This window comes from Leptinotarsa decemlineata, unplaced genomic scaffold (assembly GCF_025532065.1).
Source record: "Leptinotarsa decemlineata unplaced genomic scaffold, Ldec_3_MD MMD2_tig00026358_RagTag_RagTag, whole genome shotgun sequence".
Classification (NCBI taxonomy): domain Eukaryota; kingdom Metazoa; phylum Arthropoda; class Insecta; order Coleoptera; family Chrysomelidae; genus Leptinotarsa; species Leptinotarsa decemlineata.
The window spans coordinates 2981628-3008279 of NW_027412703.1; the positions used below are offsets into that span (position 1 = coordinate 2981628).

At 36.1% G+C, this 26652-nt stretch overlaps 1 protein-coding gene across 1 annotated transcript in view; it reads left to right on the forward strand.

The window, feature by feature from the left end:
* Nucleotides 1-26652, forward strand: part of tous (testes of unusual size) — a 92473-nt gene that overhangs the window by 21643 nt on the left and 44178 nt on the right. Inside the window, exons 2-4 of the mRNA XM_074184766.1 lie at nucleotides 5587-5863; nucleotides 10209-10474; nucleotides 22325-22615. Of these exons, the coding sequence (XP_074040867.1) occupies nucleotides 5587-5863; nucleotides 10209-10474; nucleotides 22325-22615 (834 nt within the window). The remainder of the gene's footprint in view (nucleotides 1-5586; nucleotides 5864-10208; nucleotides 10475-22324; nucleotides 22616-26652) is intronic.

Here is a 26652-nt window from a genome sequence, read left to right on the forward strand (position 1 = left end):
TTTTCAAAAGCATTTGATTGCGTGAATCACAGAGTACTGCTGAGTAAACTGCATCATTATGGATTCAGGGGAATTGTCTACAAATGGTTCGAATCATATCTTAGTGACAGGAAACAAATTGTGAAGATTTCCGGGAAGTGTTCGGATTATTCTCCTGTCAAATCAGGAGTTCCTCAGGGATCGGTACTCGGACCAATATTGTTTCTATTATACCTTAATGATCTAACATATTTACCAATCACAGGACGATTCACATTATTTGCGGACGATACCACTATCCTATGGCATGGAAAAAATGTGGATTTTCTAAAAACAGTTATTTCCAATGAACTCTGCGAAATCGAATCTTGGTGTAACTCAAATAATCTTTGTTTCAATGTGGAAAAACTAATATAATTACCTTCAAATTCGAATTCGAAAACTTGGTCTTAGGAACACATCAAGTAGAAAACAAAACGAGCACTAAATTCCTGGGTATACACATTGACAGAAAGTTAGGGTTTGTGGAACATATAACGTCCTTGAAAAAAAGACTAGCATCGGGCTGTTATGCTATTAGAGTAGTGACAAACGAGCTTGGTACAGCTATTGGCAGAAACACATATTTTTCACTCATAGAATCCCATATTAGATACGGACTACCCTTTTGGGGTTTTTGTAGGAAAACCTTATGGAATTCTGTGTTCATTCTACAAAAGAGAGCAATCCGTTATTTGTACAAGGCCAAAGCAAGGGATCACTGTAGACCACTATTCATCAAGCATCAAATTCTTACGCTTACATGCCTTTTCATTATGGAGACTGTATGCTTGATTCACAACCGACATTTATCAAATGATAACCCATTAAATCCCAGGCACACCAGAAATAACTGCCATATCTCCCTGCCAATACCTAGGTCGACTCAAATTAAAAATTCAATAATATACGAAAGCAAAAAAATGTACAATCATTTGCCTGAACATTTTAAAGCAATCGGAAATAAAAAAAATACAGGAAGGAGATAAAAGTATTTCTCATTTCAAAAGCGTATTATGACCTGCAGGAATATTACAATGACCATTTTTAATCATTTATATTTGCATAAAGATATAGGTATCAAATTCATGTCTAGATATTGTTTTGTAATTAGTTTCGAATATATGTGAGTGAATGTCATCATTCTATTTGTCATGGTTGTGCTTATTTATATGGACATTTTATATGGACATTTTATTTATACATATGTGTGTATACAGTGTGTCCAAGATAAGGATCCTAAGCATGGGAATCTCAGTACCTGTTGGAGATACAGCTTAGGTTAAATTAGGAAAAAGTTGTGTTCTTTAAAGCTTATTTACATGCCGTTTAGAAACTTGAAGAATTTTTATGGCCTGCTGAGATATTTGGGAAAAACGAGAATTTGACAATATCAATTTTATTTTTTTCTGACTTTATTTGAAAAGATATCAAAAAACGAATAACACTTTTTCATTGGCACTTTTAAGGTACTACAAGATGGTATTTTTAGATTTTATATCCGACGTTTCGTTTTCAAGAAACCATCATCAACTCTATTTTTTTATATGACCCGAAACAAAAGTACACCCTGTATATGATTCCATTTTTTATTACGAATTCAACGATGTATCACATGCCATTGTTTTCTTTTTAGTTTAAAGGAAAATTACATTTTTTCTATTTTTAAAACAATCCTCAAGTAGGCGTTGCAAACAAATGCTTTGACGTAAATACCTGTCACCGAGCCTGTCAAATATTATTTAATTACACGATAAAATAGTAATTGTCGTTGTTGTTAGCGCCTGTTTGTCGAGTTGTTGTTTTTAGAGTTATTGTTACTGTTGTCGTTATTATTGTTTATTGTTGAATAGATAATATTGTGTTATTATCGTCGAATATGCCGGGTGATCATTATAGCCATGAAGAAAAGTTTGACATGCTAACGTGCTACATTTTGTGCCACAAAAATACTGTAAATACAGCAGCAATGTATCTTAATACATATCCAGAAAGAAAGCAGCCATGTAAGTCCATTTTCTTAGAGCTGGCTTGAAATTTAAAAGAATATGGTTCATTTAAAAAGCCTGTTTTATCTCGAAAAAAGGAATCTTCAGAAGAAGCCCAAAATAATGTTTTACAAGCAGTTGTTGAGAACCCTGAAATATCAACTAGGCAAATCGAAAATAATGTAGGAGTAGCCAAATCCACAGCTCAATTTATTTTGCGTAAAAATAGATATCACCCCTATAAATTTAGGATTTGCCAAGGACTTAAACCAGGGGATTTCGAACGGCGCCGAAATTTTTGCGAATGGTATACACGCGCGTGTGAAGAAGATTATAATTTCCCTTCAAAAATAATATGGTTCGACGAAAGTATGGTTACTAATACTGGTATCTTCAACCGCCGCAATACGCATTACTGGGCTCAGCAAAATCCGCGTGTTAAGAAAATATCAAGACATCAAGAACGTTTTGGGTTTAATATGTGGTGTGCAATTTTAGGAACTAAAATACTAGGTCCGTTTTTTTACTATAATTCTTTGACCGCCGAACGATACCATCATTTATTGCAAAACTATGTAGAAGACTGTTTAGATAATTTACCTCTGGCACAGGTCAATAACTGTTGGTTTCAACAAGACGGTGCTCCTGCACATAATTCTAGACAAGTTCGAGAGTATCTTTCGCAGCGATTTCCTGGAAGGTTGATTGGAACCTTTAGTGAAGTGTCTTGGCCAGCGCGATACCCTGACTTAACTCCTCTGGACTTCTTCATATGGGGTTTTGTTAAAAACGGGGTTCACCAACATTCTTTTGAAACTGAACAGCAGTTACGAGAATGTGTAACTGTCGCATTTAACAGTATTACACCAGAGATGTTACGTGATGTTTTAAGTTCTACAGTTAGAAGATCATACTTATGTTTGGAAAATAACGGAAACCTGTTTGAACACCTCCTTTGAATTAAATAAAAAAATGCGTTAATTTCTTTGCTGTTTTCATTACTTTAAAAAAATCATTATTAACCTACTTAAAAATACATTTTAAAAATAGAAAAAATGCAATTTTCCCTTAAACTAAAAAGAAAAAAATGGCATGTGTTACATCCTTGAATTCGTAATAAAAAATGGATTCAGATACAGGGTGTACTTTTTTTTCGGGCTATTTAAAAAAATAAAGTTGATGATGGTTTTTTGAAAACGAAACGTCGGATATAAAAACTAAAAATACCATCGTGTAGTACCTTAAAAGTGCCAATGAAAAAGTATTATTCGTTTTTTGATATCTTTTCAAATGAAGTCAGAAAAAAATAAAATTGATATTGTCAAATTCTCGTTTTTCCCAAATATCTCAGCAGGCCATGAAAATTCTTCAAGTTTCTAAACGGCATGTAAATAAGCTTTAAAGAACACAACTTTTTCCTAATTTAACCTAAGCTGTATCTCCAACAGGTACTGAGATTCCCATGCTTAGGATCCTTATCTTGGACACACTGTATATATGTGTATGTGTATGTATATGTGTGTGTATATATATGTGTATATATGTGTATATAAATAATTATTCATCTTTACATTTTATATTTTCATATTTTTTGTCTCATATGTATTGGACACAGTGGATATCCACTTCATTGTTATTTATTCACTTTGTCAATAAGAATAATTATTCTTGGACAATAAAGTACAGTTTGATTGATTGATTGATATCTAAAAGCAGCAGTTCCACTGAATAGTATGAATGGATTCAGCAAAACAGGAATATATCCGTTCAACCCTGACATTTTCACTAATGTGGACTTCATTGCAGCTGAAACAACTGAAATGGATGTTGATAATGACACGGTAGAACCTCCCATTCCGATCCTTGAGACGTCCAATCTTCCATTAGCAGAAACCGTGCAAATGGATGTACAAGAATCCCTTCATTCAACACCTCAGCTGTCTCCACTTCAAATTTCGACTCCAATGGTGACTCAAACATCTCCACAAGCTCCTCAGTCATCGCGGCAAGCACCGTCCTTCCAAAAAAATGTCTCAACGTCTGAATTTTCCGAAAGATAACCTCCAGCTTTGGCTGCTGGTCTTCCATCCACATCTTTTGGTGTTAATACACCCCGAGAAGTACGACCAACACCAAAGATAGTTGGAAAAAGAGCGAGTGCAAGACGAATAAGAGTAGACAAATCAGTATTGACCAGCAAAAATACCTTGAAGAGGAAGCCAAAAAGAAAACAGATATAGAAGAAAAAAACCTTCAGGGAAAAGAATAAAATAAAAACTACGGTGACCAACAAACAGAACGATAAAGGAAAGGGAGGCGGGAAAGGAAAAGTAAAGGGAAAAGACAAAAAAAGCAAAACGGATCAGATTCTTCTGAAGAGGAGAGTGATACCGAATGCTTCTTCTGTACTGAAAGCTATTCCAAAGACAGTAAAGGCAAAGGGTGGATTAGGTGCGTTGTATGTCTTAAATGGGGACATGAGGCTTGTGCGGGAGTAGATAGTGACGATGAAGGCGACTTTACTTGCGATATTTGCCTCTCTAGTAATCAATTTGAAAGTTTGAAAAAAATTAGGGCTGAAGGTCTTTTTTCATTTCTTTCCTGATAAGAACATTATTATTTTTTGGACGAAGAGTTGATTTCTCTGTTGCATTCAGACATTGATAAGTACCTTTGATAGGGATGAGTATTATTTTTGTTTTTTCTTATTTAGAAGAAGAGTTTATTTGATTACCTATTGCTTGACTAGGTATGTTGTTAATTTTGCAAACCTTTCAAGAGTTTGTTGCAATGTTTTATTGTTTAGTTTTATTGATTGAGTAGTAGATAATTACAAAAAAAGATCTCTAATGACACTAGAAGACAGCAAAAGTTTTGTGTAACTTACTTAAATTGTTATGAACAATACATGATTAAGATAAACAGCTGAGTTTTTCATTTCATTAATGTTTAATAACTTTTGATATAAAATGATCCCTGGGATTATTTTACCCGTACCCCAGGGATCATTTTATACATAGGTATGTATAAAATGATCCTTTACCAAACTTTAACAAAAACCTCTAATACAAGAAAACTACATGCATATAGTAAAAAATAAGTATGCAGTTACAAAGTTAAGTAAATTCACTACCTCCAGCAATAAAGTTCTTGCGATTTTGCCTTCAACTTTAGCCACAGTTACGTTTTTCCCTTAAGGGGATCATTATACCTCACCTTCCCCTACCATTTGTGAACATTTCATTTTTTTGAATCACGAGTTTAATCACTTTATGCCACTGTCAATATTTCAATTGTTTTTTGAGCAACCTATTCCATTTTTTACACAAAATTTTATCAAAATTCTTGGATCCACTCCTAACGTTTATGCCTCTCACCAACAAATAAACACGCTAAACAGCTCAAACTGTGAACATATATTCGAAACGAGCGTACCAACACGAAAAATTAAAAAATCCCTAATCGAAAGTACGTAGGTAGCCCGCGAAATTCGAATTAAACAGTCCACTATACATACAACATGCTGTACAGCGCGGTAAAATTCAATTTCGAAATGATCTTTTCTATTTCATTTTTCTAGGAAACTGATAGCAGTTGTTGAAACTACTGATAAATATCCAATTGTCACTCTATGGTGCCCGGTATTATTCAAGAAAAAGAAGACTCTGACACTACCTGTCGATAAAGATATTATAACGAACAGATATGTGAGTGTCGATTTCACATTCGATTCAAAATCCATTATTTGTGTGACTGGAGAACCAGACTGGAGTTTATATTGTTTCAAATGCGACAAGGGGAGGTTAGAGAGTTTCGCCAGAGCCAATAATGCCAATGGAACAGGTACCATATTGAAGGTAAAGAGTCAGTCAATCGGTTTGTTATTTAGTCATAACTATTAGAGTATCATTTCGGTCGAATACTGTGTGTCGATCACATTTGTTTGCTTCACAAATCAAATTTTGCAAACAATTTCACAATTTTGAATCAAAGAATGATAAATTATATTTCATTACCAACAACCCCGAACAGAACGAATACAACTTCATTCACCAATGATTTTCAACAAACAATTATGTGAATCGGTGCTTCTTTCAAGAATTTAAAACTCCTTAGGTTCCCACTTGTCTAAAGCCAAAATTATTTCGCAATTTCCATATCGTATAATACAAATCCTGGTAGCTATTAAAAGAATTATTTATCGAAGGAGTGAAGTTTTTCCTTACGAAAACGATATCCATAGAAGCGGCAGAATACTTGATTAACTACTGGGCTGTTCCAAAAGTTTTGTCCGTTTTTATAGGTCTAATTTAAACTGGAATATCTCAGTAAATACTCATTCAAATATTGCTGAAATTATTCAATTTTTATCTCACAAACTAATAGTCCGATAGCTATGCAATTTGTAGTGTCTTTTGAAGGTTAGATTTAACTAAAATCATATGAATTCAATACTGTGTGTTGGCCTACAAACGTTTCAGCCAATCCTGTAGGAAAGTAAAAATACCCCAAAAAATGTACACCATATTTCCTGCAATTTGTTTCACCAGATTTATCATGCCCAAAAAAATTTTGTGTAGAAAAGACAATTTCGGCCAATTTCGGTATTATAAGTTTTTTTTCAAAATTTCAGAACGATTGTTGCTTAAAAAATTTAACGATTATTTGGAAAACAATTATCTTTATAAAGTGATCGGTATGGTTTTCGTAGGTCTAGAGATACAGAGGCAGCAGCAATAGATTGTCGGTTTCTGACATCAAACTGTAATAATTTATGTCGTTGACAATATTGAACTGCTATATTGGCAACAATGTACGCTTCCTGTTTTTTATTAAATGAAGTGTAGTCGAGATCGAACAGCAAACAAGTGTGGTTGTTGTATTCTCATTTCCCTCACTGCTCAACATAGGTGTCATTTCAAAAATTCAAACTGAAATTGACAAAAATGAAAAATGTTGCCTTTTGTCTTTGTATTGTCTGTGGGTTCTAGCCTAATCGGAATGCTTCGAGGTTCATTCAGTGAAAATTACGACTAATAGGAAACAGCGCCTATTAAATTTTACATTTATTAGAGACTTGGACGTGTGGTTCTGTACACCATTTTATTTGTCATTCATTTTAGCACCACCCTCAATGTCAAGTGTCAACTGTGTTAAGTGACACCTGTCAGTAGAGTGCGTTCTATTATACCACAATCTTTAGATTTGTGTAAAGCATTTGATAATAATAATAATAATAATAATTAATAGCTGTGTATAGCGTTGTCCAATCGCTTTCCGAATCGGAAGGACGAAATCCCGGCCTTGCGGTTCAGAAGATTAAACGGCGTATACATAAGATGGAGGCTAAGATCCCGTCGACGAGACAACACGCGTCTCTTATCTAATGTGTGATGTATTACAGGGCGGCCAACAGGCCTTTTACGCCCGCATAGCGGCGAATAGCAGCCAATCTACGACGTATCCATCACACTTTGAGTCAAGGCGTGCTGCTGACCACCAAACATCACTGCCTTGATAGTATACGAATGCTAGTGGCTGCTAAGAAGTCACTAGTGAGGCGAGCGAGCAGTATCGCGGAAAACCTTAGGTTCCGCGAGAAACCTCGCTATTCCAAGAGCTTCCACGTATTGTGGATAATCCGCCGACCGCTGATCAGGTGGAATCCTTCTGGAAGGATATCTATGAACACCCGCAGCCACTCAACTTAGACACTCCAGCCCTAGCGCAGTTCGAAGCTTTCAACAGAGAGCTTCGAGAGCCTGAGCTCAATGAACTGCGCCACCCGATAACCCCGGATGACGTTCGAAGAGCCCTTGTGGGTTCCAAGAACTTTGCTGCTCCAGGCCCAGATGAGCTGAACACTTATTGGTGGAAAAAACTACCAAGCACGCACCGCCATCTGGCCAGAATTTTCAACTCATGGCTGGACGGAGAGCAGCCGATTCTGGATTGATTTGTCGAGGGGCGGACCGTTCTTATCCCCAAAAGCGGAGATTTGTCGATTCCTAGGAATTACAGACCAATAACATGCTTGAATTCGTGTTATAAGTTGTTTACAAGCATCTCATACATACGAATACTCACCGCAGTTGACCGAGTGTTCGAACGGATATATGATCAGAGAGGGTCGAAGAGAGAAGTCGCTGAATTTAAAGAGAACCTGCTCATCGATAGATGTGTAAAGCAGGACTCGATACAATATAAGCGTAACCTCTCTACGGCCTGGATCGATTACCCTAAGGCATTTGGTACAATTTCGCATGAGATCATCTTGCATTTACTGAGATGCCTTGCGGTACCCGACAAAATAGTGAGATGCATTGAACAACTGATACCACTTTGGCGAACTAGCTTCACCATAACATCTGGTCCAGCAAGAGTTCAAATAGGGTGGGTCACTTTCAGAAGGGGTGTATTTCAGGGTGATTCCCTCAGTCCCCTTCTCTTCTGCATCTCACTATTGCCATTATCCGTTGCGCTCAGAAACACTCGAGGTCACCCATTTGTTTTATATGGATGATCTTAAACTTTATGCCTCTGGAGAGAAGAATCTCCATCAGTCCTTGAGGGTGGTGGAAGAGTACACGCATGCTATCGGTATGAAATTCGGGACAGACAAATGTGCAATGGTCCATCTCGAAAGAGGACGGTGCGGGGACTACGGAGAGGATGTGCAGCTCATAGATGGAAGCATCCTACACCATCTGGATGCCGGAGAGACGTATACTAACCTCGGGGTGGAACAACGCCACTCACAAGAGGTAACAGCAGTGAAAACCTCTCTCCGCTGCAAGTATCAGCACAAACTTCGACAGATCTCGTCATCGGAACTGTCGGGGAGGAACAAAGTTGCAGCAACAATTGTGCTTGCCGTTCCAATCTTACTCTACTCGTTTAGGGTAGTGAAGTGGACTCGCGAGGAGCTGTATCAACTCGACGTAAAGACCCGGAAAATGAAGCATCTCTATAGGAGTTTGCATCCCAAACCGTCCGTTGCACGATTGTACTTCCCCCGGCAACAGGGCCTGTAAAGTCGTCAGGAGTTCGGATCCCTTCTTCTGCATGGTCCGTGACCATGAGAGAGCAGTAATTCTGTTTTTTAATTGAGTATGTTTGCTATCCGTTTGAATTTGTGAAGTATGCAACGTAATTTTTTTTAGCTATGTGGTCTATGTGCTGGTTCCATCTGAGTTTGCTGTCTAAAATTATTCCAAACTATTTTATTTTTTTTATGGGTTTTTATGGGATGATTTCCGTATTAGAGATTTTGATTTCATATTCTGGTAGAGAGTTGTCATAACTACTGAATGGTACATAATAGGTTTTCTCAAAGTTAGTAGATAAGAGCCTGTGGTCGAACCACAATTTGATTTGATGAAGGTCATGTTCTAATTTGTGTTTCAAATTAAACCAGTTTTCGTCTTCGCGAAACTCAGAATGTTAGGGTTGATGTCTTGTAGAAAAAAGTTGTTCAAGTAAATATTGAATAGGAGTGTTCCTAACACCGTCCCCTGGGGCACACCACATGTAATAATTTCCTCTCCACTTATATGATTGCCCACTTTTACCTTTTCGTCTCTATTGTAAAGATAACTTTTGAAAAGACTATTCGCTATACCTCTGATTCCCATATCGTCCAGAAGATTCAGTAATATACTGTACATCATGATATATTGATCTCATAACTGAACAATTTTGGCATTAGAGGGAATATCCTTAATTGGTTTGTAAATGATATGAGAGATAGAAAACAATACGTTTGCATAAAGAATCAAGAAAGTTTCATGAGAAAAATTTGGAGTATTTCTTGGTCCACTCAAAATCAATTGAAAAAGTATTAAATGAAACTAATTAAAAATACAGGGCTAAATGGTTTTCATATAGCCAAAATCTTCCAAATAATTTTCATGCTAATTATGGAAAATTTCACCATTTGACTGTTTGCCCATTTTAACTATTTTACTCGTGATTTTGTATTTTGTATCTTTAGTTAGTTCAGTTGATTACTATTCATAAACATTTAATTTTTCTTGGGATAATTAAGACAAAAAACAACAATAAAATATTTGTTCATCCACTCAATAGAAACGTTTTTTAATCAACCGAACTGAACTCGTGAAAACGCGCCTTAAGTATCTGATTTCTCGCTGTATTCGCTGAACCTTTTATCCAACATAATGTTGAATAAAAATGTTTCAGGTGGCGTGTAACCCAAACGATTCGAATCAATTAGCCGTCGTGGGCGATTCGGTTCTGAGATGTCTAGGATGTCAAGAATTCACTTGGAGGCAGTTTGGTTATAACAAACTAGATACGGTTGTTTACACAAGTTGTTGTTGGTTGTCTCAAGACCGACTGATTGTGGGAAGCAGTAGAGGAAAAATCATGATTCTAGAGACCGGCGAATTGAGAGCAGTTTTCCACGCATCTGATTTACCTTTCATAAACATGAAATTGAAGGATGAGTAAGTTGCTGTTAGCTATCGGTAGTTGCAATTGAATCACCAGGTTTTATCATACAATGCGAATTTCAGCTCAGTGGTAAATAATTCAACCCCACTTGAAGGTATGGAACTAGAACACTGTAACACTTTTTTCTAAGTCATCTCCGGATGACACCACCTTGGTTTGTGAAACGCATCAAAAAGAGTGTTAGATTTCTGATGTATGGCAGATATCTCATTGAATTTCTTGTAAAATAATGGATACAATCTCACTCTAGTTTTTTGGGGTAATGGACTCGAAGAAAAACGTGAAAAATATTATAAGAATTTGCATTCTGTTTTTATCCGTTATGGAGAGCCGTAGCCTATCAAGTTTGGAGTATCCACTTTTCTTCAAGGGCAAACCACAAACACTACAGAAAAATCGTTAAGGCGCTCTTAGAGCGGTGCCTGAGCGCTAGAGATTAAATCCATTTGGAAAAACGTTCTGTGAATAAACTTCCTGTTCTCAATCAGTTCAGTTTGAGGGTACTGAGTTAAACCTCAAAACGATGAGCAGCTCTTTTCTGGATGGAATCCAGCAACTTCAGGTTATTTTTGGGGGCAGAACTACATAAATGAGTGCAATACTCCAAAATAGGTCTAATTTGAGCTTTATAAAGTATCAAAAGTTGCTGAGGTGTGTACAGTTTTCTGGTTTGGAACAGTGTTCCAAGCTTTTGAGAAGCAGCCTTTGCCATTCTAGCGACATGATTGTGCCAAGACATGTTAGTATCCATTTCAACCCGCAACAAAAATGGTTTTGATTGAAATATGTAACGTCATCTAGATCATATCTTCTGCATCGCCCGTGACTATAAAAAAGCAGTGATCGGAGTATACGTTTTTATTTTAACGCCAATGAATTCAATAGTTCGGACTTCCATTGTCTAATATATAAAATGATTTGAAATCCCTGAAACAACTAAAAAAGAAGAATTAAAAATGAATAGCTGAAAATAACAATTATATTAAGCAAAATAAACCTGAAATGAAATAATAGTGAAATAAAATACAAGTAAAATAGAACAGTGTCGTTGTTTTTCGAGTTTGAAAGCCGTGGGTTTTTGGAATTTCTTGCTGACGTTTCGCTGGCGCGAGTGGCTAGCTTCTTCATATGTTTAACCATCACGGCTTGCTGCACGATGACAGCATGATGGTTAAACCTCTGAAGAAGCTAGCCACTCGCGCCAGCGAAACGTCAGGAAGGAATTCCAAAAACCTACGGCTTTCAAACTCGAAAAGCAACGACACTGAAAACCTCAGCTGTGAAAGTCTAAACCATTTTGTTAAAATAGAACAATTGAATAAAAATAAATGAAAATAAAGAAATGAAAAAAGAAAATAAAAATAAAAAGTTGAGAGATTCCTATTCACGTTAGTTCACGACGTTTCGATTGTTAGTATCTACAATCGTCTTCGGGTGATGACTGGACTGATTCCTCCGAGAGATGACTATTTATAGGTCGAGTACTTTTACTTATCCCCACTTTCCATGTTCCGCTTCACTGGTTCCGTGGGAGTTGACCGTTTGGCGTGAGTTGGCCATTTTTCGCTTGATGATGGGTTTCCATATGTTGCGTATTTCTACGCTGGCTTGGCTGAATACGTTGAATTGAATTTTCTCCTAAACCAATGTTCCTCTCTGTGCAAGATCTCAGCTTGGGACCACTCGATGTTGTGTTGATGGGTCCAAACTGATTTGCTGGTTTTCCCTCGCTGTGTGTGTTTCTTGTGCTCGGGGCAATACGAACATTCAATGGCCTCTTAGTTTTACCAATATAGGATTTTCCGCACTCACAGGGTATCCGGTAAATGCAATTCTTGGAATCGCAGTCCGCGTTTGGTGACCTAGTTTTCGTGAGGCTGCTACGGATAGTGTTACCGGATCTGAAGCAGATTCTGATGTTGTACTTGGAACCAATTCTTCTTATCCTCTCCGATAATCCTCTGATGTAGAGAAGTGCAAGCACTAGTTGTGACGGCTTCTCTTCCTTGCGAGGCTCCTGCTGTCTTCTAACCAAGGTCTTTTTTACCATCGCTTTGGAGTAGCCATTCCGTTGAAGATCATTTTTGATGATGTCTAGTTCCTTCTCGAGACCTTCCTTCGTGTTACAGAGCCTGAAAGCACGGTCTACAGATCAATCAACTGAAAGAGGAATCATCAAGACTCTATTAGACCGTGCTTTTGGGCTCTGTAACACGAAGGAAGGTCTCGAGAACTAAAAATCATCAAAAATGATCTTCAACAGAATGGCTACTCCAAAGCGATGGTAGAAAAGACCTTGGCTAAAAAACAGCAGGAGCCTCGCAAGGAAGAGAAACCGTCACAACCAGAACTTGCACTTTTCTATATCAGAGGATTATCGGAGAGGATAAGAAGAATTGGTTCCAAGTACAACTTCAGAATCTGCTTCAGATCCGGTAACACTATCCGTAGCAGCCTCACGAAAACCAGGCCACCAAACGCGGACTGCGATTCCAAGAATTGCATTTACCGGATACCCTGTGAGTGCGGAAAATCCTATATTGGTGAAACTAAGAGGTCATTGAATGTTCACATTGCCGAGCACAAGAAACACACAGCGAGGGGAAACCAGCAAATCAGAAATAGCTGACCATGTTTGGACCCATCAACACAACATCGAGTGGTCCCAAGCTGAGATCTTGCACAGAGAGGAACATTGGTTTACGAGAAAATTCAAGGAAGCCGCTTACATGTTGTCCAACAACATATTCAGCCAAGCTAGCGTAGAAATACGCAACATATGGAAACCCATCATCAAGCGAAAAATGGCCAACTCCCGCCAAACGGTCATCTCCCACGGAACCAGTGAAGCAGAAAATGGAAAGCGGGGATAAGTGAAAGTACTCGAACGACCTATAAATAATCATCTCTCGGAGGAATCATTCCAGTCATCACCCGAAGACGATTGTACATACTAGCAATCGAAACATCGTGAACTAACGCGATTTGGAATCTCTCAACTTTTTATTTTTATTTTCTTTTTTCATTTCTTTATTTTTATTCAGGTTTATTTTGCTTAATATAATTGTTATTTTCAGCTATTCATTTTAAATTCTTCTTTTTTAGTTGTTTCAGGGGTTTCAAATCATTTTATATAATAAACAATGGAAGTCCGAACTAGTGAAATTCATCATGAAACATTGTCAATCACCTTCAAACAAACATGGAAACCATTCTGAAATATTGACATTTCCTCATGAATACTTATTCATCAATTGAATAGAACTGGCCGATACTTGAGAAAAATCCATTTCAAAACTTATTAATATAGTTTATTGTATGATTTTCACTATAAAGAGTCTTACAAAAACAGTAACACGTGTTTCGCTATACAATAACTTCCACAAGCGTTAACTGAGTATACGCTGGAGGAACCTATTGTATAGCGAAACACGTGTCGCGGTTTCAAAAGTTCACGTTTGAGGAAGCTATTGTATAGCGAAACACGTGTCGCGGTTTTTCTGAAACCCTATATATTAAAAATCATACAATAAACTGTATTAATTAGTTTTTACTTATTTATTATTCAATATCCATTTTGTCCCCTTCAAAGTAAGTCCTCCCAGATATAAAACACTTGTGCCAGCATTTTTCCCAATCCTCGAAGTAATTCTCATATGCACTTTTTGATATATCATTGAGCTCTCTCAGCGATTCGGTTTCTATCTCCTCAATCGTCGCAATACGCCTTTTTTCATGTCTCTTCAATCTTGGGAGGAGGTCCCCAAATCTGGTGAATACTTTGGCTAATACATGACTACGGTGTTGTTTTTCGTAACAAAATTACTAACAAGCAATGACGAGTGAGCAGGTGCATTATCGTCATGCAAAATCCATCATATATTTTTCCACGATTCCAGACGTTTTCTTCGTATTGCTTCTCGCAAGAGGCGCATAACATCAAGATAATACTTCCTAGTGACCGTACGACCATGTGGCAAAAATTTCCGATGCACTTCGCTACTGTTATCGTAAGAAACAGTGAGCAAAACCTTGAAATTTGCTAACTTAGCATGTTTTTTCAGATCTGGGCTCTCCTATGCTCTTCCATTGAGACCATTGAACTTTGGTTTCGATGTCATAACCATACACCTATGACTCGTCACCAGTTATGGCCCTTTGACCAATGATGCCGAATGCTTTACAGAAAACGGCCCAGGCGAAGGTCTCTGGCTTACAGAAACAGGCTTGTCTGGCCATCAGTGATGCCATCAGTACCACACCGTCAGTGGTCATGGAGATCCTGCTGGATCTACCTCCTCTCCACATTTTTCTGCAGAGAGAGGCTAGATGGACTGCATATGACCTTTTGCACATTGCCAATTGCACATTGCCAATTGCAACAGACTGCCGGTTGACACTGGAAGTCACACCATTCTGGAAATGACCTCTGACTTCATGCCTTCAACTGTCAAATACGAACTGCCTTATAAAGTACTGTTCCCTAGTGGAGAGGACTGGATCCTTCGGGAAAAGGAAATACTAGGCGCAGATAGATTTTGGTTCACAGATGGATCAGAAACACCTTCCGGTTCTGATGCAGGTGCTTTCAGTGGCATATCCAGGACAGAGATATCTACCTGCCTAAGAACCTACGCGACTGTATTTCAAGCGGAAATTTACGCTATTGAATTGTGTGCGGAGAGATTGGAAGAATCCAACCTCATACATAAATCAATGAAAATATTCTCGGACAGTCAAGCGGCGTTGGAAGCTCGTGGCTCCCACCGAGCAACGTGTAAATTGGTAGCAAACTGCCGAAAACGACTCTCCTCGATAGAATGAATTAACAGATTGTCTCTGATCTAGATACCTGGCTATACTGGCCTGAGGCAATGAGGCTGGCAATGAGGCTGCTGACTCTCTTGCAAAGGAGGGTGCTGCAAGCAGCTTCATCGGACCAGAACCTGTCATTGACATCGCTTTAGGCTTTGCCAGAAAAAGATTAAACACGATTGGCTCACTCCAAGGCATTTATTCTCCTTTCGAAACATGATACCAAATAGTTGTTGGATTACAGTAGAGATGCACTACGATGTCTAATAGGCCTTCTTACAGGTCACTGTCATTTGAATCATCATAAGCAGAGACTCGGACTGTCGGAAGACGAAGTGTGTCGCTTCTGTTTGGAAAATTATGAAACAACAGAGCACAAACTTTGTGCCTGCCCCGCTTGGAACCGAATCGTATTTTAGAGTTCGGTAGAGCCGTACTCTTAATATCTGACCTGAAAGACCACTCATCATACAAACTAATCGGCTTCGTCAAGAAGCTGGGTTTATTTGATGGAGTGTGAGTAGGTGTGATCCACAATAAACTTTTGATGGTCCCAGAATAGGCCCATCACTCACTTTGGACCTAGCCTATGGCCCTTTAAAGCAAATCTGAATCACCGTTGACGTCATTCAATAATTTCTGAACGATGCTCATGAAACGGTTTTTTTAGTCAAACTTCAGCAATTTTGGAGCGTTCCATGTCCAAAATTTCCGAATGCCGACAACCTCGGCAACTCCTCTAATAGTGATTCAACGATCATCCATAAAAATTTTCTTCAGTTTCTCAACATGTTCATCGGTTGTTAATGTGCTGTGGCATCCAGCACGAGCGTCGTCATTCATATCTTCTCAACCTTCTGCGAAAAGCTTGTACATTCATTCTGGTAGTCCATATAACGCCTCAGTCATTCACTTTTAATACCTGAGTTGTCTTTCCACAAGAAAAACTAAAAAATTTGAATTTTATATCACCTGACCATTTTCATTCATGAAACGAAAATAAATTTTCCAAAAGAAACCTTCGTAAAATTTATCAAAATATGTTCAGCCACTGTAATAATATCGATCGATGTAACCAACTTTATGATATCCAGTAACATCATCTTTTCGATTTATTTCAATCACACAATCATCTTATTTTCACGCTATCACAGGAAGAAAAAAGGAAAAAGGTTTGTTGAACATATTGCTCTGTATCTGAATACTAATAGAAAAAGTGCATGCATATTTTTGTTGTTATGTTACAGTATAAAAATTCTTCTTCGAGATCAATATATAAACAATTATTTATTTTTTCCTAAGAAACTTCAATGGTTTATACAAGGAATGTATACAAGTAATATTTATTTATAAATATACAACTTTAAAGAGAGCTCGTTCAAAATTGAGGTCTTTGTTAGATCCCTATTTTGTTCAAGTGTCTTTCAAATAGACAATGTTCAGTGAGTAACCCTATAATTGATATGATACGATTCTTGCACTGTTAAAGCAGTTTTCAGTTTTTTTTTTTTCAAATGGTTTATTTACAGTGTGACCAATTTTTAATGGAAACACCCCCCTAAAATTTGAAGTTGTAAACCGATTTTAATAATTTTTTTTTGAAATATCAAGTACTAAAAGGTCTACCTTGGGACAAAGTTTGAAATGTTTATTAAAGTTTCAGGGCATACTACGATATTTTTTCTTAGTCGAAAATCGGGATTTTTCATCAACGATATTTTTATTGAAAAAATCACTACTCCACTGGATTCAGAGTGCCTCTAAACAGGTGTGACCAAAATTTCATGAAAAAATATTCATTATTAACAAAGTTATGACAACTCAAAAATTCGAAAACTCACGCAGCTAACAGTCACAAGAAACACCCTATATCAACAGATATAGCCATGAGAATATTTTTTTTTATGATTTCAACAATAAAGTGCCGCCAGATGAAAAAAAAAACAAAAAGCGTAAATATTTTTAATGAAAATAACGGAATTACATTCAAATTTTCACGCAAATTAACTAAAACTAAGACCTAATATTTCAATTTAAATCTTAGTTGCCATGGAAATGATATTACATTTTGCCACTTGTGAAAGATTTCAACAATATTCACCTTACAGTTCTTCGAATTATTTTGTGTCATGGCTGCAAGATTGAGCGTAAGAGAGAAAATTGAAATTGTACGCCTTTCGGGAGATGACGTTAGAAGTGCTAGAGAGGTTTGTAGAGTATTTAATGAGAGACATCCAGATCGTCCTCGTATTAGCTGCGGTACGGTAAATAAAATAAATAAAATATTCAATGAAACTGGTGCAGTATCAAAAATGATGTTAAAAAATAATCCTGTGCAAAGACGAAACAGGAATGATCAAATCATTTTAGATTATTTCGGAAATAATCCTAATGCCAGTATAAGGAATGCCACTTTAGATTTGAATATTCCAAGAGAAACTATTCGGAGATGTCTCAAGGCGAAGAATATTAAACCTTTCAAGCCAAAATTTTTACATACACTTCAAGAAGGCGACGAAGCAAGACGCCTGGAATATTATTTATGGACCCAAGAATATTTAAACAATAGAAATTTCCTAAAAAATATTTTATATACCGACGAAGCCACTTTCACTACAAATGGAGTAGTGTCATCACAGAATTGTCGCTATTCGGCAGCGGATAATCCTAACTGGGTAATAAACTGTAAAAGCCACCATTCCCAAAAAATTAACGTCAGGTGTGGGATATTGAACGAACGAATTATTGGTCCTTTCTTTTTTGTGGAAAACATTAATGCGCAGAGGTTTCTAGAATTTTTAAACACAGAGTTTTGGGATGCTATTCACGAGCTGTCAATCAATGAACGATCACATTTAATTGTCCAGTTAGATGGGTGTTCAGTTCATTAAGCCAGAGCTGTGAGGCAATGGCTTATCGAACATTTTCCAAAGCGATGGATAGGCCGTGGTAGTCCGTTGATAGAGTGGCCATCCTGATCTCCAGACCTCACAGTTTTGGACTTTTTTCTCTGAGGACTTCTCACACAAAAGGTTTACAAAAACCGCTAAAGAGGTAGAAATGAACTTTGTGCAAGAATTCGACAGGTATGTGCAGATATTAGCCCATAAGAACTAAGGAACGTAATCAGAAACGTTCGTTAGCGCTACGACACATGTATCGAAATACGTGGTGGATTAGTAGAGGCTACTAGAATATGAGTTAGAATTAATTGTTGTACTGAATCGAAACATTTCAATAATTAGTTATCAGTTACGTTTATTAAAATTTTTTGCTTCATTGTTAGTTGAATTGTGTGAATGTTATTCTGTTATTTTCATTTAAAATATTTACGCTATTTGTTTTTTTCATCTGGCGACACTTTATTGTTGAAATCATAAAAAAATATATATATTGTGAGTGTTAGCTGTGTGAGTTTTCGAATTTTTGAGTTGTCATAACTTTGTTAATAATGAATATTTTTTATTGAAATTTTGGTCACACCCGTTTAGAGGCACTCTGAATCCAGTGGCGTAGTGATTTTTTCAATAAAAATATCGTTAATAAAAAATAGATTTTCGACTAAGAAAAAATATCGTAGTATGCCCTGAAACTTTAATAAATATTTCAAACTTTGTCCCAAGGTAGACCTTTTAGTACTTGATATTTAAAAAAAATTATTAAAATCGGTCTACAACTTCAAATTTTAGGAGGGTGTTTCCATTAAAAATTGGTCACACTGTATAAAGGTTTTCCCGCACAGTTATTTTCGATGCACAGGTACTTAACATTTTACCAGTGTGAAGTATTTTGAATATCAAAACAGACGTTCTTCAGAATTTTATAAAATTCAGAAAATCATGTCATTCCCAAAAAAATATAATTGAGACAATCAGAACATTTCAGTTGAATTTCTATATTTTCTTCCTTTTAGTTACACAACAGAAGTGAAATCAATGACGATAATAAAATAGACAATGTATGTTTGATTAATCATCACTGAAGATTTATCTGAAATTTGCGGAATAATGAATGATCACTTTGTTGCAATTGGAAAAAATTACTTCTGCCATTCCAAATATTTCAAAACGACCTGAAAACATTCGAGTCTCATCTATGTTTTCCAGGTCATTGAGTTCAATTGAAATTGAAAACATGAAAGAGTATTTCAATCGAAGAACAGCTTCTGGATATGATGATATTAGTACGAATATTGTTAAAGCAGTCGAAACTGAATTCTCAGCAAATTTGTTCTTCATTTTTTCGAAATCTTTTGAAAATGGTATAATACCTAACAGTATGGAAATTGCAAAAGTTAAACCTGTTTATAAGAATGGCAAAAAATATGATTCTCACAACTACTGCCCGACCTCGGTATTATCTGTTTTTTCCAAAATCTTAGACCGATTGATGCATAAAAGATTAACCGATTATTTGGAAAACAATCATCTTTTATGTAGTACTCAGTATGTTTATCGCAGGTCTAGAGATACAGAGGCAGCAGCAATGGAAGTCATTTTAAAAATTCAATCTGAAACTGAAAATAATAAAAAATCTTGCCTCTTGTCTTTAAATTTGTGTGAAGCAACATGATATATTGATCCCAAAACAAAACAATTTTGGTATTAGAGGGAGTGTCCTCCATTAGTTTGTGAAATATATCAGTTAAAGGCAACAATACGTTTGCATAGAAAATCAAAGAAGTTCCATAAGGCAAATAATTTTTGCAGTACCGCAAGGATCTATTCTTAGTCCACTCCTTTAAGTCATACAATAACCCATTAACAAATTCACCTTTGAAGGAATCAGTTAAATTATTTGCCGATTATACCACAATTATATAATCTTCGGATGATTACGACAGAATTATTGATATAAAAACAGACATGAAAACAATTTCAGGTTGGCTATAAGAAAATAAATTGACTTTGAATTTCCAAAAATCTTCGTATATGAATATTTCAAAAAATATATTTAACAGTTGTGCCAGTCCTATAATAATTGATAACAATTCAATAAGTTATACGAACTCTATTGAATTCCTAGGATTATATATTGAGGACAAAATATATTGGATTTTTTCGAAAAATAGTAGCACTCCTCATTGTTATCCTATTCAAAATAAGGAACTCTATTTTCCTAGAATTTTTGAATTATATTCATCTCAATCTTATATACTTACAACTGTTTAAAATAATTATGACATGTCTGTTTAAAAAATCTGTTTAAAATCTGTTTTTTCCGTTAACCAGCTGTCGCACCCCTACGAACGACAACCCTCAGAAGTATAAACTTGTGCGAGCTAAGGATTAACGAGGTCTTACCTTTAAACGTGTGATTCCTAACACGGGTTGGACGATAGCAAGTGAAGATCGATCGTTCAGACTAGGGCTTGAACCACCGACCAACACGGCAGTCAATTCGAGTGAGTGAACAAAGCACTAAGGCCGAACCGCTTGGCTACCGACCGACCGACATATTCACTGTTAATGCCAGTTGAACAGTTAGAAACGTCAATTGTATTGTGACAACGTTAAAAATAGTTCTTCAATTAATCTTGATTGGATTCATAAAATAAAAACTGTATAATCCAACGACAATTATATTATCTTATTTTCATTCGGGGATCAGCCAATAAATCCACAATAAAACAATTGAAATATTTCCAAAATAAAACTATTGAATGCGTATATAAACGTACTCAGAAACAACAGTGAATTTGTATAAACATGAAAATTTATTGGATTTGAAAACACTATACAAAGGAAAAATTTGTTGTTCCATCCATTCACGAATAAATACAAAATTTCTAACACAAATTTATCAGAAATCAATAATAGTCACAGTCATAACACTTGACAAACAAAATTATTATCAATTAGTTCTTTCAAATCTAATTTTGGACAGGAATCGATTTATCATGATTGAATTATAATATATAATACAATTTCTGAAGAGATAAAAAAATCTAATACTGTCAATTTGTATATGTTAAGCCCAATACCTATTTATTTTGAATCGGCTTCCTTTTGTTGGTGTATTAATTGTAAAAGTAAAGGTCCTATCATAGATCTCTGCGGTACTCCATAAACAATGTTTTCTTTATGAACTTTTTTTTTATTATACAAAGATAAAGATTGCTTCCTATCACTTGAATAATTTTGAGAGCATAAAAATGCATTATCTCAAATACCAATATAATATTGTAACGAATTAAAGAATTAACTGTCTTAAACAAATTTACTTTGACAATACTTCACTATCACAACTAATTTATTTACACCACTCAGTAACTAACGCTTAATTTATCTTCACCGTTTGTTAACCGCTCGATTCGCTTTCTTGGTACAGACTACTACTCGGGACGGAGAGCGACGTTTCTATATCGTCAACGAACGTTCCGGATCCCTCTGCGGATTTCGGGACCCATCCGGATATTTCGCGCTATTTCGCGATGCGTCATGCCTTTGCTGACTGGGAAACCGGTCAGGGCCGGCTTCAGATTCATTACAATATAATTAGTTCAACAAAATTAACAGTATCGAAAGCTTTACAGAGGTCCAATGACAGGAGCCCACATCTAAATCTAACTGAATATTAGATATCCTATCCAAAGCCACTATATCTTCGAAAGCCATATTGATACAAGAAATAAATGGATTCCAAATATTTCAATAATCTGTAATAATCTGTAACAAATCAAATGAAATATTGAAGAGTTTTTGGAGCAGAGGTTGCCATTCTGTTTTGACTCTCTTTATAATTTTGGTTGTATTATCATCAAATCCAGAGGCTTTTTCTGTACTTAAATCATCAATTTTTTCTTCTATTCCATCATAAGCTACTAGCTTCAAACAAATTGATTGTGGATAACTTATTCTTCTTATTCTCTCAGTAGTCACGTTGGTGGATGATAGTTTTGAACCAATATTTACATATTGGCTACATATTTTTCTTTCGAAACCTGAACAGAAAAATCATCTATCAACTAATACTACATGAGTTTCTGGATATCCAAATATTTAATTTTAACATTAACTTCCCAATAGATTAGAAGATTCTTCGGAAATTAGCGTAGAAACAACCCTCTACGACACCTTTGGCATAGGATCAACAGATTCAGAAAATTTTGAAATCAGGACCATTGTGAACTTCTCAAGAGGCTTTGCTTTCGGTTATTTGAATGGTAAAATCCATATTTATGAAAGAGAAACCCCCAACAAATTCAGAAAGAGAGGTGTATTCAGAATACCGGATAGAACAATCCGTAGAGAATACGAAGAGGAACCAGAAGTTATTACAACCGTCAATACCATCGCTATAAATCCATCCGAGGACAGGTAAATACCTCTAGTGATTTTTGGTGAAAATTAAATTCATTTCTCGTCATTGATTTTTTGTGTGCAGTGCAGATATACTGGCAAAGGTTAGGTTGAAAAACAATTTAAAAATAATTCGCCTTTGCTCATCAGTTCGAATTATATTTTGTTATTGTATGAAAAATATATTAATATTATGCGAGTACCAAAGGGTATTCCAAAGAAGCTCTTAAGGGTAATCATTTCCGATCCAAATGAAACCAATTTGTCTTCACATTATTTTGGTTTTTAAAATCCTGTGGATCTTATTCAATGTTTGAGGTTTTATGTCTTTCAAATATATCCAATATTTCATTTTGAAAAGGTAGATGATGTTACCTACAGAATGAATTCTTGGAAATTCCCAATTCATAAAAATGAATCCCAGATCAACAACGTAAGAAAAAAAGTGAAAGATTTGTCACTGGTAGAACCTTCGCCAATCAGGACCCGGCAAAGGAAGGAATCGTAGATCAATAATTATTTTTCGGGATTGTAAAATAGACAAGAACATATACAGGGTGTCCCTGGACTTCCTCTTTTCCTCTCGGGAATGTATAGATGGGGTCAAAATATCACCAGTACTGCATATAACTTTTTTTCCTAAAATCCTTCGTTACCAAGTAACGGGCCCTCGAAGTTACAAAATGAAAATTGTTTTTCTTTGATAACTTTTCAAGTGAATATTCAAAATCATCCAAATTTTGGTAATTGACTAAACAAATTAATTCCTTCGATGAGCTTTCATGCAGGAGTCAGTTGTTTTGCTAAAAAGTCAGGAACGGACTACCCCCGATGGTCTACACCCCAAAACTTTGAAATGACAGATATTTTTCAATATTTTTCAACAAAATAAGGTTACTTGGACAATTTTATGAATAAAAGTACTCGTGTGGAAAGTCGATCGGAGCAACGAGTCTTGATAAAAATGTAGTTTCACTCGACGACATCAAACCCGCTCGTCCACCATTATTTGAAATGAATAATTATCAAAGCAGAAATAATAATGATAACGTTAATTCAACAACATTTATCCTGAGATGTCTACCATTATTCGAAAATATTAGTTTTTAAGGAAAATGGAAATGATAGGTAAAATGTTCATAACGAATTTTTATAATGCAAACACGTTTAACTAACGAAACTCAAGAGCCTCAAGAGCAAACAGAAATGAAAAATCCGCTACAGAAGCTGCTCGATATGACCACCTTCTCTCTCTATACATTTTCTTAGTCTGCGAAGACACCCTCTCTGTACTTGAAATAGCATTCCAGGGTCGTTTCGTATGGCTTCACAATGTAATTTTATTCTATTCAACAATGCATTTCTTGTGTGAATAGGTGTAGCGTAAACAAGGCTTTTTAGATGCTCCCATAGAAAGAAATCCAATGGATTTAAATCCGGAGACCGCGATGGCCATGAATATGGCCCACCTCTACCAATCCATCTATTGTGGAAAATATGGTTCAGATGGTCACGCACAACCAAACTAAAATGAGGAGGAGCGCCATCATGCATAAACCACATATCTCTTCGGGTTTGCAATGGAACATGTTCCAAAAGTCCATTCAAATCGTTCTGAATGAACTCCAAATAACGTTCTCCATTCAATCGGTCCTGTAGAACGAATGGTCCTATAAGATGGTTTCCTATGATACCAGCCCAAACATTCACGTTGAATTTCCGTTGGTGGAGATTATGAGAGTTGATAACTCCATCTCTACTGAAACCTGCTTCATCAGTGAATAAAACTCGATTAATAAAAGTCATATCCTCTCTTTGCCTATCCATGAACCAATTGACATATTCCAGTCGTGCTGGAAAATCTTGAGGTGTCATGGCATGTACCTTCTGGATGTGAAATGGGTGGAGCAGTTGTTCCCTAATTATTCTATAAATATTTTCCTCCAATACAACGGTACGTACAGTCCTAGGAGCTCCCTCACCACCTCGTTTTGGCAAAACTGTACCTACAATAATATCGAAATAAAACAACGTGCTCAAATTAATTATCAATTATTACATACCTGTCTCCCTCAAGCTGCGATCGACACGCTCGAATGTTTCTCTTGACGGTACCGTTCGATTGGGAAAATGCTCGGAATACAGACGACGAGCTTCTGCAGCATTACAAAATGCTCGTCCATAAAATACATGCATATCTGCATATTCATTGAATGTAAACTGTTCGGCCATATCAAAAAAATTCAAAATATCCTATAGAATATTGACAATACAATGATAGTCATATAACAACGCACCACTCAACAAAACAAAATCGCATTCCAGTTTCTCATTTTTTATCAAAACTTTCTAAAAGGTTTTTTTGTCAACATCTGTGAAAGAAATGGAACATAATTATTCCCTGGATATTTTTCACCTGATTATGTGCAGCCGTTTTTGTAGTTCATTCGTTTGCTTTTTATTAGTATAGTAAATATTTTTTCCGATGTACGTTTTTTCAGCTAAATTTAGATTCGTGTTAAAGAATTTCTCCCATAAAATTATAATTATCAGTGAAACTCCTCAACAGTTTAGCTGTGAAGAAGAATTTGAAACATTCGAATGTTGAGTTTCATGAGATTCAGATAACTGATCAACACGAAACGTGATTATTCCACACGTATTATGTACATACAAAATATGGAATGAATTCGATATTTCATAGTAGAGTAGCTTGTTAGTTTAAAAACACCACGAATCTACAGAACTTGATATTTCTTTTGAAAAAATATCTGCTATCACAATTGTGACTCAAACTTCCATATAAGTACTGTACTTTTTGTTTACGACTTCATTTTAGCATACTTTGTATTATTCCTGTTATAAATGGATTGGTAGAGGTGGGCCATATTCATGGCCATCGCGGTCTCCGGATTTAAATCCATTGGATTTCTTTCTGTGTGGGCATCTAAAAAGCCTTGTTTACGCTACACCTATTCACACAAGAGATGCATTGTTGAATAGAATAATATTACATTGTGAAGCCATACGAAACGACCCTGGAATGCTATTTCAAGTACAGAGAGGGTGTCTTCGCAGACTAAGAAAATGTATAGAGAGAGAAGGTGGTCATATCGAGCAGTTTCTGTAGCGGATTTTTCATTTCTGTTTGCTTTTGAGGCTCTTGAGTTTCGTTAGTTAAACGTGTTTGCATTATAAAAATTCGTTATGAACATTTTACCTATCATTTCCATTTTCCTTAAAAACAGGATAAATGTTGTTGAATTAACGTTATCATTATTATTTCTGCTTTGATAATTATTCATTTCAAATAATGGTGGACGAGCGGGTTTGATGTCGTCGAGTAGAACTACATTTTTATCAAGATTCGTTGCTCCGATCGACTTTCCACACGAGTACTTTTATTCATAAAATTGTCCAAGTAACCTTATTTTGTTGAAAAATATTGAAAAATATCTGTCATTTCAAAGTTTTGGGGTGTGGACCATCGGGGGTAGTCCGTTCCTGACTTTGTAGCAAAACAACTGACTCCTGCATGAAAGCTCATCGACGGAATTCATTTGTTTAGTCAATTACCAAAATTTGGATGATTTTGAATATTCACTTGAAAAGTTATCAAAGAAAAACATTTTTCATTTTGTAACTTCGAGGGCCCGTAACTTGGTTACGAAGACTTTTAGGAAAAAAAGTTATATGAAGTACTGGTGATATTTTGACCCCATCTATACATTCCCGAAAGGAAAAGAGGAAGTCCAGGGACACCCTGTATACATATAAGCACCAAACAGTAGGTACCAAGGTTAGAAACGATCGGTAAATGAATATGGATTCAGCAAAAAAAATAAGGGTATGTATCACCACCTATTCAAAATAACACATCAACCCGAATTTGATGCAGAAATTCAAATGTCGCCAATAAGTTATAATGCGTCGCGAGAGCTCAAGCGTATGCGCAATTCAAAAATCATAAAAAAAAACATTAAATTTCCGCCTTACAATAAATAAAAAGGGTAAATTTTCGTTAAGTGGACACCCGGCGATTTTGAAAAAATTTT